Genomic DNA, 14,002 nt, shown 5'->3' with positions numbered 1-14,002 from the left:
ATAATTTAAATTCTATAATCTATCAATAAATTTGAGTTTCTTAACAAATTTATTTTGTTAGTAAAAATTTATTAGTTATTACGAAAACTCTTGTAATTAGGAAAGATGAAAAATGTTAATCTTTTGAGTTATATTAGCATGTGCATTTATAGTAACTTCACTTTTAAGACTTTAACTTCCCTCAGATCAATTTAATGATTTAGATCTTATGTGTTAGACTTATAACCATCTCACACAAACCATATGAACAGAACTTTTAGATTCGATGAAAAACAAAATTTATTCTAAAACAAAATTTGATATGAATAGAATTTCCTCATCTCTATTATATTTTACAAAGAGACTTCTGGTTGGGAGAAAGTTGATAACTGAAGTTAAAATATTAGATAGATGGCAAAGAGAATATAAGAAAAAAAAGTTTAAAAAGATTATGAAATATATAAAATAAAACTATGACTTAGAATTACATTTACATATTAACCACAACTTCAAATTTTAATATCTATTCTTCTGAAAATCATATCTACTCGACATCTCTTAAATTAATAATAATAATAATAATAACAACAAGATAATTTATAAATTACAATTAAATCCATTAAAGTGAATTATGAAGTAGGTGCAATTTTTTTAAGTGGTGTACATTGGAATCCATTTTAGAATTTCCAATGCAATGGACTTAGGAGAGAGTATGCAAGGGTAAATAGAATTGAATGAGTTTAATGTTATCACTCAATTGATGGATATCGGAATAAGAAAAGTCGTGTTTCCACATCTATAAATCTAGTACAATGAGTACAAATAGTTTGTGTCAGCCAAGTTTAAACACTTCAAAATCTTCTCTGGGAGTATTATTGGGTTAGGCTTCCAATTGTATATCTAAAAAGTCCAAAGCATATTTCTTTATGCACCCATGTCTTCCACCTAAACCGTTAGTAGTATTTCAAAGACCAAAATTCCGCTAAAGCAAAATATCTTCTCTTTCTCCCTCACTGATCACCTTCTCCTTCTCTCGTTTTTCTGTAGAATCCTTGTAATTGTCACGGTTGCCATTATCATTGTCACCGCTACCTACCGCCACCTTCATAGTCAAAGACAATGCCACCGTCTTTGTGGCCGTCCTCATAGATAATTTTTGTTACTTCATTTTGTCGCATCCTTCGAACAAGAGAGAAAAGAAAATTCGAGAACAAAAAGCTGGTTTGCATATTCACTGAATAGCATCAATAAAATACTACTATTCTTCCTTCTTCAGTTATGGATCTGAAATTTGACACCAGTTTCGCGGTACATTGTTCTTTGTTTTCACCATTTATCTGGATTGGGAATCTTGCACTGATCATTTTGTTGGAAGGTACTAATATTATATTAGTTATAATTTAGGTATTATTATATTTGTGAATAAATCTGTGCACTCATTCTTTTAATAGATGAGGAATTATAGTATATATATATATATATATTTATATATATATATATATATATATTTATATATATATATATATGTATATATGTATACGGTATCTTATTCTTTGAAATATATTAGAATTATTCTTTAAATATTTTCTATATGGTATTAGAGCCAAACACCGACATCCTCTACAATATAGGAAGCAGTGCTTTTTTATTTGAATATTTTTTATGGCTCCTTTCGATAAAAATCAATTGAAGAAACTTGATTTTGGGACTTCCGCTGCTACCCATATGCAAGATGTTATTCCCAAGAGTCATAGTTCTACTGTTGCCGAATTTGTGACCAAGTCAGGTATATCTAACTTTGCTCTTAATCTTTCTGTTGTTACTAGGAGTGGTGATTGGATAATTGATTTAGGTGCTACAGATCATATGCCTTATGATCCACATAAATTTATTAATTTTTCCTCTAATTGTTCTAAAACTGCTATTGTTAATGTTAATGGGATCTCATCTCCTATTGAAGGTGTAGGTACTATATCCCTCCCTCCTTATCAATCTCTTATGTTTTATTTGTTCCTACATTGAATTGTAATCTTCTCTCTGTCAGCAAGTTAACCAAATCACATTCTTGTGTTGCCTTATTTTATCCAACCCATTGTTTTTTCCAGAACATCCATTCCAAGGAAAAGATTGGCAATGGTAGAGAGAGAATGACTGTATTATCTTGAAAATGTCTCACAACAAATCCATAAAGGAACGTTGGCTTATCTTGCGAATGAACACATACACGATAAAAACAAAAAGGAAATTTGGTTATGGCATAGAAGATTGGGACATCCCTCTTTTGGTTATCTAAAAGAATTATTTTCATCACTATTTCATAAATGCAATATTTCTGATTTTATTTGTGAAACTTGTGTAATGGCAAAAAGTCATCGTGTTGTGTTTCCTTTAAGCAATAAAAAAACAAATTTTTCTTTTTCATTAATCCACACAGATGTGGGGCCCTGCCCCACAATCTACACATAATGGGAAAAAATGGTTTATCAGTTTTGTTGATGATTGTACTCGGGTAACTTGGGTGTATTTGCTTAAACATAAAAGTGATGTGTGTAATGTGTTTTGTTCCTTTCATCATATGATAGTTACTCAATTTAATACACACACATTAAGTTCATTCGATCAGACAATGGAGGGGAATATTTTAAGACTGAATTAATCGAGTTCATGAACTCCAAAGGCATCTTACATCAAACTACATGTCCTTATTCACCACAACAAAATGGGGTGGGGGTGGCTGAGAGAAAAAATAGACATATATTAGAGGTGACAATATCACTTTTGATAGATGGTAATGTCCCATCTCATTTATGGGGGGAGGCTGTGAGATCTGCAATTTATTTGATTAATCAAACACCTTCTAGTGTGTTTAACTTTCGAAGGCCTTTTGATGTGTTGTCTGATCATTGTATCCTTCCTTCCATAGTCTCTTTACCTCCTCATATTTTTGGATGTGTTATATATGTTCACTTACACCCACATCAACAACGTACAAAACTTGAAGAACGAGCTTTAAAATGTGTTTTTGTTGGGTATGGATCAACTAAAAAAGGTTATTATGCTTACCATCCACCATCAAAGAAATTTTATATCTCTATGAATGTGACATTTAATGAGCATAGTTTTTTTATGTTGATTCTACATTTCAGGGCAGCAATGAAAGTGAAGTGCATAATCATGATGTTAGTATGTTTGATATCCAAGATATAAAATTATACTGTAAAGATAAATTATCGTGTGAGGATCATTCTACAGGAAGTGAGCCCATCCTAAATATGGAAACTTATACTTTGGATAATACAGTGTCTTCTGATCCTAACCAATTGGCTCAATCTTCTCTACAGGTTCGGCTTGACTCTTCAGAGGTACCTTCTGATCCTATCTCTGATAATAATAATGTAATTGAAACTAATCATGAAATTGTTTCTCTTAATCCCACCCTTAATAATACTAATTTAGACGAAACTGATCATGAAATTGATCATTGTCTGCATGAGACCACCAACACACCAAACATTGAGTCTACTACTGTCCAGTATAATCTTCCACCCCGTTCTAACTGTGGTCAACCTCCAGCTAAATATGAACCATACCTCCAAGCCAAAGTTAAATATCCCATTAGTAAATATGTGCCATCGCACAGGTTATCCTAGTCATATGCATAATTTGTATCTCAATTATCTTCAATTTTTATTCCTAGTAATATACAGGAAGCTTTGGTAGATTCTAGATGGACCAAAGCAATGGTTGATGAGATGGCAGCTTTAGAAAAAAATAACACTTAGGATCTTGTATCCTTACCAAAAGGGAAGAAGACTGTGGGCTGCAAATGGGTATTTACAATTAAGCACAGAGCTGATGGAACTATTGAGAGGTATAAAGCACGACTTGTGTAGATTACCAAGAAACGTTCGCACCAGTAGCCAAGCTCAATACTGTGAGAATACTTCTGTCACTAGCAGCAAACCAAGATTGGCCTCTTCTACAATTTGATGTGAAAAATGCTTTCCTACATGGAGAAATTTCAGAAGAAATTTATATGGATTTTCCATCAGGTATGACAGATTCAATTGGAATGAAGGTTTGCAAATTAAAGAAGGCTCTATATGGATTAAAACAATCTCCAAGAGCATGGTTTAGAAGGTTTACCAAGTCTATGAAGGCTTTTGGCTATAGAGCTAGTAACTCTGATCACACCTTATTTTTGAAGAGAGGTAAAGGAAGAATTACATATTTGATTATATATGTAGATGACATGATTGTTACAGGAAATGACCAAGATGAGATTTTCAGTTTACAACAATACCTTGCATCTGAATTTGAGATGAAACAACTTTGAAACCTTAAATATTTTTTGGGTATTGAAGTAGCTAGATCAAAACATGGTATTTTTTTATGTCAAAGTGACACGTGACAATCACTGTTCATAACCGTTAATGATTTAAACGGTGTTAGCAAAAAAGGACCCAATTGAACAAAATTGACGAAAATTAGGATCTATTTGAACACAAAACCAAAATTAGGACTTATTTGAAAAAACTTGACGAAAATTGGGACCAAAAAGGTATTTTAACCATTGATTTACTATCAGAAACCGGATTGCTTGGGAGTAAACCAGTTGATACACCAATTAAACAGAATCATAAACTCTTTCAATGCTCAAATTCAGCAAACATAGACAAAAGGAGATACCAAAGGCTGGTAGGAAAATTAATTTATTTTTCTCATGCACGTCCATATATTACCTATGCAGTGAATGTTGTTAGCCAATTTATGCATGACCCACGAAAGCTTCATATGGATGCTGTTGAGAGGATTTTGAGATATTTAAAGTCCACTCCTGGAAAAGGAATTTTGTTTCTCAAATCATGGAAACTTAAAAGTAAAATGGTATACTGATGCAGATTGGACAAGTTCAAAAGATGATAAAAGATCTATCTCTGGATACTTTACTTTTGTAGGAGGGAATCTTGTAACTTGGAGGAGTAATGTAGTAGCAAGATCTAGTGCTGAAGCAGAATTGAGAGGCATAGCACTAGGTGTATGTGAACTTTTGTAGATTAAAAATGTGCTATCAGATTTGGGCTTTAAACAAAATGAAACTATGAGTTTGTACTGTGATAATACGTCGGCTATAGCAATTACTCACAGTCCGGTGCAACATGATAGAACAAAGCATGTGGAGATTGATAAACATTTCATCAAAGAGAAACTTGAAGCTGGAATAATTTCCTTTCCTTTTGTAAGATCAGAATTGCAGTTGGCTGATGTTCTCACTAAAGGAGTGTCAAGTAAAGTGTTTAATGAGTCTCTATTCAAGTTGAAAAAATGTGTGATATCCATGCACCAACTTGAGTGGGGGTGTTAAGATATGTCAAATATTGTATTAGCTATAATTTAGGCATTATTATATTTGTGAGCAAATTTGTGCACTCATTCCTTTAATAGATGAGGAATTATAGCACTCTTGTATGTATATATATGATACCCTATTCTTTGAAATAATACATCAGAATTATTCTTTAAATCTTTTCTGTAGGTACTTGTCAAAGCTGAGAGGTTCTGGTCATATGTATAGGTCTTTGATATATGTAAAGAGGTCTTAGTCACTTGTTTGCTGAGAAGTCTATGAGAGGTGCTTGTTGACTTACTGATAGGTCTTTTGTCACTTATCGAGATCTCAGTTATTTGTCAAAAGATTTTTGGTCACTTATGGAGAAGTCTATTGTTTTTACTGAGATGTTTCTGGTGTCTATTAAGAGATCCCAAGTCATTTGTTGAGAGAGATTTAATCACTTATTGAGAGGTCTTTAGTCTCTGCTGAGAAGTTCATGATTAATTGTCGAGAGAGGTCGAGACGATCATAGTTATTTTTTCTTGATCTCTAATTATCTTTTGATAAACATACAACCAAACATCTACCCGTACCTTTAAAATTAGTTTAATAATATAATGATATAATTTTAAATTAAAAATGTAACACATATTATAAAATCTTATAAATAATTAATTCTTATATTATAATTTTTTATGATAAATAATTATAGATATTAGAGAGTTTTGTATTGTATTTCTTGATAATTTTTTTTATAACTTTAGAAGTAAAAAAATTAATAGTTGTGTTAACCTGGGCTTTGATTTGTATGGAAGTTTAGAAAATAAAAACGGAAAAATGTGTTCTTGTTAGCTTAGTGATCAATGGACGATTTGGACAACATTTGTCGCCTAAATAACAGATCTTTAAGAAAATTATATTAAAAATATTAAAAATTGATTAAGCTGAGTTCTTGATATTTTTTTTTTAATTTATTAAGAGATAACATAATAAATAAATAAATTAAAATAATAAATAGTTTTAAATTTTTGGACTACCAAATAGATAACAAAATTCTCATATGATTTTAATTACCTTGGTATTATTATTTCCTACAATTATCACAAATAATTTTCATCTTATCACTTATAACAATAAAAAATTTAGGATTAAGTATGTTTTTAGTCTCCAAATTTTGACCAAAAATTGAAATTCCTCTTTGTCGAAAACTTCGATACATTTTGGTCTTTAAACTTTAGAAATGAATGAATATAGTTCTTATAACCCAATAATGTTAACTTTTTTTGACGTGTCAAACGCTTTTCATATTAGTATTGGAGTTTTTTATACTGTTTGACACATTCTTGGTTCAATATCTATTGAAAAATATGTCCGACACCTCAAAAAAAGTTAACGTAATTGAGTTAAAATAATTATATTAATTTATTTTTAAAGTTTAGGGACCAAAATATATTGAAGTTTCGGATGGACGAATTCCAATTTTGGATCAAAGTTCAAGACTAAAAAGATACTTAACCCAAAAATTTATCATCATCACTGTCATAATCATAAATAAAACTACATGCTTAATCTACTATTTGGTGGAGACAGAGAGACTATAAATTTCAGACTAAAGTATACAAGGGTAACATTTTATATTTCCAAAATAAAAAAGGGTACATAAATAGAATTGAATGAGTTTAATGTTCATAGTTCAATGGATGAATATTGGAATGCGAAAAGCCATGTTTCAGCCTCTATAAATAAAAAAAGGTTTAATTATGCATTTGGTCCCCATTTTGGAGTCAAAATATCGAAATGGTACCCAAATTTTTAAAAGTCTCAAAATGGTCTCTTTTTTTGTTGAAACGTCTCACGTTTGTCCTTTCCGTTAAGTCAAGGTTGACGCCGTTAGAGGGAGTGCCACGTGTCAGTTCTTCGATTTTTTGAATTTTTTTATTATTTTTTTCAAAAAATAAAAAACTGCCATGTGTCAAGTTGTCATCGTGTCACGTGGCAGTGACAGTGACACGTGCCAGTATTATGTCAAATGTAATTTTCTTAGTCTCAATTTGGTCCCTTTATTTTAATTTGTCTCAATTTAGTCCCAATTTTTGTAAAAATTAGCAATTTTGCCCCTCTTCAAATTGAAACAAAAATTAATTTTATATAAATGTTATACAAATATTTTTATTAAATTTGATATTTTTATTCAAATTGATATTTTTATTATATATTTTTAACATAGCTAAGTTTATTTAAAATTATGTTTCACATTCAACTTTATTTAAAATTGTTTTCAAATTTTAAATTTATATGTGTTTTATTGTTACATGAACTAGTTAATTTATGAATTTTTTTCTATTAACATTATTTTCTATTAATAACTTTTAAACCATTTTAAATAAAGTTCAATGTAAAATATTAATTAAATGAACTTAATTTGGTTAAAAATATTTACTTGAAATATCAATTTTGATGAAAATATTTGTGTACATTTATATAGAAATTAAATTTGATTTCAATTTGGAGAGGGACAAAATTGCTAATTTTTACAAAAATTGAGACTAAATTAAGACAAATTAAAATAAAGGAACCAAATTGAGACTAAGGAAATGATACGTGGCGTAATACTGATACGTGTCACTATTACTGCGACATCACTCTGTCTCTCTCATTGTCACGTGACACAATGACAGGTTGACACGTGGCAATTTTTTTTAAAAAAAAATTCAAAAAAATATCAAAAAAAATTCAAAAAATCAAGGAACTGACACGTGACACTCCCTCTAACGGCGTCAATCTTGACTTAACGGAAAGGACAAACGTGAGACGTTTCAACAAAAAAGGGGACCATTTTGAAACTTTTAAAAATTTGGGTATCATTTTGAGATTTTGACTCCAAAATGGAGACCAAATGCATAATTAAACCATAAAAAAAGTAAGTGCAAATGGTTTGTATGACCAAGTTTTAAACACTGAAAACTCTTCATTGGAAATATGAGAGGAAAGAACAAGGTTACTGAGCCTAAAGTTGAACATGATACACAGGATTCTGCAACAAATCCTTGGAAAAAGCTTCGAAGCCTCTTTTTTTCAAGGAATTCAATAAAATGTGAAGAAAGGTGGGAGTTTTTATGCTTCAAATACTCTGTTGATCGATGACAAACCCTATAAGGCTTTTCTCAATCCTGTAAGTTCAAAGATACTATTTACTTAAGCTTTTGAATTTACATTTGCCTCGTTTTATATCTAACCATGAAAACAGGATAATACAGCCATTTTCCCTGAATCTTATGATGTGAATAATGTTGCTGATAGAGTACTTGGTAAGAATGCATACTTCATTTCTGAATAATTTTTTTTTTACCGGACATGATATTTTATTTACAAATTTTGACAATTTTATATTACATGAGATAATATTTTTTAAATAATTTTGAGATATGAAAAAATATAAAAAAAATGGAAAATCATCTAAAAGATGACATCATAGAATATAAGAAAATTTATCAAAATTTAATTATTAAAAAATTATTTTTCTTCATCATTTCATAATTTGTTGTATTGTGATCGTAGATCCAAGACGTGAGTTGTTTTCGTATCTGGAAGGTGTTGCTGAGGCTGACGATGTTCCTTCTTATGTTAAGGATCATCCTTTTGGGCAACCTGCTATTACTTCTACTCATCCTCACTGGAACTTTTACTCGCGAGTCAAACAATCTCTCCTAAAAGATGGCACACCAAGGAAAGTTTAAGGAATGAGGAATTTAATCACTTCATCTATTTGTGTTCTTCCTTGCTTTTTTAATATTAAGCAGTAACAATTTAGCAATATTATTTTTATGGTTTCTACAAGACTCTATACGCTAATGTTGAAGATGTTTTGTTTCGCTCTCATGAAGATTACTGTTAATATTACTTTAAATTTTATGTATGTTAAATTAACTTTATTAAATTTTTTTGAAGTATATCTGAAACAAAAACTTATATCAAGAAAATAAATAAATACATTTATATAATCGCTGAATTTAAAATCAAATGATGAAAGTATTAGTGTTGGTTCAGGTGGTTTTAAAGACTTTTTGTTGTTTAACTTTTAAACGTTTTTAAACGTGATGGTTTTATTTCTGGATTAACAATGTAACATTCTGTCCCCTTGTTCCGACTGGATTTTATCATTCTTTTGTAACTTCTACAAAAGGAATTCGCCTGTTAGAGAAAATCAATTTATATATTACTTGATTTATGTTTAGGTCTTCTTTAGACTGTCAGCTTAATCATTTCTCATATTTTGTTTAGGCTTTCTTCAAATCATCTCAGTACTTCAATTTTCATATTTTGTTTAGGTTTTCCTCGAATTATTTCAATTTGATTATCTTACTTGTGTTATGTTGAGGTTTTTTTCTCGAATTATTTCAATGTTGAGGTTTTTCTCTCGAATTATTTCAATTTGATTATCTTACTTGTGTTATGTTGAGATTGATCATTTTATTTATCTTATGTTAAGATTTTTCTTGGATCGACCAAGAAGATATTATATATTACTTGTCTTGTGGATAATGTATGACAACCTTTTTCTGAAACTCAAGGATTAAAATTTTTCTTGGATCGACCAAAAAGATATTATATATTACTTGTCTTGTGGATAATGTATGACAACCTTTCATTCTAAAACTACTCAAACCTTTCATTCTAAAACTACTCAAGACTGTATACTATGGAGGACTGTATACTATATAAGTAATAATCGACTATAATTTTGAACAGATAAATCTGAGTAGAATTTGCGAAAAAAAAATATAAAATAAAATAATACACAATGCTAACACCTCACTATTATCATTACATTAAAATTTATCATTTTATATCAAGAGGAATAAATGTGTTTTAAATAAAATTATTTATTTATAAGAATAAAAAGTTATTAGTTAGAATAAATGATAACGACCGTTTCTTTAATTAAAGTTATTTATTATTTTATATTATTAAAAATATCGTTTCAAATTTTAACTAAAAGAAAAAAAAATCATTAAATTCTTGTTATTCATATAACTAGACAAAGTAATACCATATTACTCGTATAAAAAATTTAAGTACTCAATAAATAAAATAATAAAAATTTGCAAATTTATAAAAGATTCTAAAGTTAATTAAGTTTTATTTAATTATAACTTTTCTAAACATACATTAGTCTTGATTAAGAGATTATTATAAATATTAATATGTATAGTATTTGTTTTATCAGAAAAAGAAAGACAATATATCTGATTAGATTATTTTGTTTATAAGAAAAACAGAGGTTTAATCCAATTAAGATATATTTATATTAATAAAAAAAACACTAGTATGCGATTTATTTTGGATACAAAAATAACTTAACACAATTTACTAGTTTGATCTAAGATGACAAATTTGGATTAAGTAAAAGGAAAACACTAGCGAACCCAATACATCATGGTTAATTAGTTAACTTTCAGGCGAGGATCAATGTCAACCCTAGCAACTCCGTCGTGTTCTTGACCAACCTTGGCCACTTCAACCTCTCCAACAACTAACTCCGCCACCTCCTCTCCCTTCTCTTCGCCATCCTCGTAGTTCGGGTCCCCCTCGTCGATGGCCGCGGGCGCCGCCATGAGCTCGTTCTCCGCCATATCAGAGGGGCCCTCCCAAGTGAACTTGCCGCCGTGGCCGGACTTTGGAGGCGGTCGTCCGATGCCGATGCCGTCGGCAGGGTGGCGGTCCTGGCGCTGGACACCCTTGTTGATGAGCTTCTTCTCGACGTACTTTAGGGTGTCGACGTTGTGAGTGTTGACCTCTCTCTTCTCCACCCTCTTTCTTCCTTCCTCGTCGCGGCTCACCGCTCTGATCGTCACCTTCTCTTGTTTATCGTCAATTGGCTTCATCTTTTTTCTCTCTTTTGCTTCTTCAGTGATGTTCTTCAATCTCTGAAGTGTTTTTATATTAGAGGTTCGGTGCTGGCAACGTTTGGTCACTGGAAAGTGCTGGAAGTTGAGGAGGATATGTTCCAACTATGGAGCACTCGCGGTTCTGCTAGAACTCTCTGTCACGTGGTACGCATCCAGGTTAACACGTGTGAATTTTGTAAGCTGCGTAAGGTTATTTCTCGCATTTTAAATATATTAAATTATATTCACCTTTTTCTTTTTGAAATTAAGTAGCAAAATAAGCACTTATAAATTCGAATTGGTGGTTTTAGTGCTTAAGCGCCGAATTTCATTGCCAAGTGCTATAGAAATAAATATTGTTAATAATTTTCTTATGTAGGAATTAAAGTTTTGTATTCACAATATGCTATAAAATTCAATAGAGTGTAATGTAATTTTATCCTTTAATTAAATAGAATGGAAAAAAAAATTATTCTAAACTTAGTTGATTCCATTCACCACAAATCAATTATTGTTGACGCTTTCAATTTCGTGTTTTACTATACAAATTGGGTAGTTCAGATGTTAATGTACAAGTCTTATTCCTTAATGTGTATGTTTTATTATGCACATTGGTTGGTTGCTAGTTCAAGAGTCACTGTGTATGTTTTCAACTAAATTTAAATATAATTGGTTTCTATCATTTTTTTTATCTTTAATTTCTTTTGAAATTGTTTTTATCTCTTTGGCCTTTGTTCTTTAACTTCTTTTAGGAAAAAACAAATCCTTAACCGATTCTTTGATTTTAAAAAGGTGTTATGTACGAACAAAAATATTATATCAAAAAGGAAATGAAAAACATTGAGACACATTACGTGGTTCAATACTCTTGTTTACAGCTACGACAAAGTCTCAAATGTATTAAAAAAAATATTTTTAATAAATTTAAAGTTTAATCACTTGAATGGTACTCATTTTAGTATAATTCTGTCAATCTGGTATCCGATTTTAAAAAAATAGTGTCAGTTACATCTCAATTTTTGAAAAAATGTTTTAATTAGGTCCATTTCAGACAAAGATGACTAATGTTGTTAACGGTCATGTTATGTGTCAAACTCTGTTTTTATTTTTTATTTATTTTTTGTAGAACGAAAGATGTCACGTGTCAGGTCACCTGGTATGACACGTGACATTGTCAGTGCCACATGATAATGTAATGTTATTATCAAATGTCATTATCTTGATCTCAATTTAGTCATGTGTCTCAAAGATTCAATTTAGTCCCTACTTGTTTGTTTTTGGTTCAATTTTGATCCAATTTCTTTTTAATAATTAAAATCCGTTTTTTGTGATTAAAATTAATTAAATATAAATATTTTTACACAAAATAAGCATTGATATTTAAATTAAAATTTAGTGGTAAAAGTCATTTTATTAAGTCATTTTTAATAAAAAAAATATTACTATAACATTTTACAAATATAAAATTTAAGTTTAAAATTAGTGACACGTAATATTGTTCTATTTTGAAAAAAAAAGTAATAATTAACAAAAACATGAGTACTTGATAAAAAGTAGTTAATAAAGTAACATCTTAAAAAGTCATTTTTAATAAAAAAAATATTAGTATAACATTTATATAAATAATAAATTTGATCTGAAATTTGATAGAAATAATATAAATATCAGTACTTAATTTTGTAAAAATATTTACATTTAATTAGTTTTAATCTTATAAAAAATGGATTACAACAATATTTTAATTATTACAAAAATTTGGGACAAAATTAAATCACATACACATAAATATGGATTAAATTGAATGAAGAAGACATATGAAAACTAAATTAAAACAAATATAATGACATTTTGACATTTGATAATGACACTGATACCTCACATTGCATTGCCACGTGACACTAACAATGCCACATGTTATAAAAGTGATCCCGACACCGGACACGTATGTGACATTTTGTTTTTTGCAAATAAAATAAAAATAAAATTTTAAAAATTTAGAAAAAAAGTAAAAAAAATTTAAAAAAGTAAAAAATTTTAAAAAAATCATATACTAACATGTGACACACCGTTAACTGCGTTAATAATTTCTATCTAAAAAAAACTTAATTAAAATACTTTTTCAAAAGATAGAATTCAATTAACAATTTTTTAAAACGAATATCAAATTGATACACTTTTATCAAAACGCGTAACATAGTAGTAATTAAACGTAAATTTAGTTTCCAAATGGAATTTTCCTCAACTAACCAAGTTGTTTGGCTTGGCCGTAGGAAGTATCAGTCACTTGTAACTTTTGCCAACTAAATCTAACTGTCAAAAGGTGACTGCTGTTATTTCCTAGTCTTTTTCAATAAACATCGTTGTTTCACTCTGCCTGGTTCATACAGATATTGTTAGTTAATATCGGAGTAAACTAAAATTGAATTAATAGTCTCACAGAAATAAAACACGAGAGTAATTCCAAAGCATTGTACCCTTTATAATTCTAATATGTTGACCAAAAAATACTTGAATCGAATGCCTTGTGAAGTTTCAAAAGGAAAAAAAACAAGGCATTAATAGAATTCAAAAGTTCGTTAAGTTACAGCACACACACCTTTAAATTATCCATCTCCAACTGTGGCTGACAGAGTGAGACGACGGAGAAGTTAAAGGAATCGAGAAAAAATTTATTTTATTTGATTCATAACATTTTTAAACACAAATTACTTTTTTGAACATGAATTTGTTGAAACCTACTGCATTTTATTTTATAAAATTTTCCATACCAAACCAAATCAAACTAAATCTAAACCCGGAGGTT

The 14,002-nt window shown here is 29.7% G+C and overlaps 1 protein-coding gene across 1 annotated transcript; it reads right to left on the bottom strand.

Annotated features, from left to right (window-relative positions):
- Positions 1-10,593: 10,593 nt before the first annotated feature.
- Positions 10,594-11,353, bottom strand: LOC114178230 (plant/protein). Its single transcript, XM_028064025.2, has one exon. It carries the CDS (start codon positions 11,194-11,196, stop codon positions 10,756-10,758), a length of 441 nt encoding a protein of 146 aa, XP_027919826.1. The 5' UTR covers positions 11,197-11,353; the 3' UTR covers positions 10,594-10,755.
- Between the last annotated feature and the right edge of the window lie 2,649 nt (positions 11,354-14,002).

This window comes from Vigna unguiculata, chromosome 1 (genome assembly GCF_037176805.1).
Source record: "Vigna unguiculata cultivar grain cowpea cultivar isolate G323 ecotype 2 chromosome 1, ASM3717680v1, whole genome shotgun sequence".
Lineage (NCBI taxonomy): Eukaryota > Viridiplantae > Streptophyta > Magnoliopsida > Fabales > Fabaceae > Vigna > Vigna unguiculata.
Note: the sequence above shows the minus strand (reverse complement) of the source record. Positions and strands in the feature narration are given on the sequence as shown.

Bases quoted from the DNA above. Each gene is read 5' to 3' on its own strand.
- LOC114178230 (XM_028064025.2), bottom strand. From the start codon at position 11,196: ATGAAGCCAATTGACGATAAACAAGAGAAGGTGACGATCAGAGCGGTG.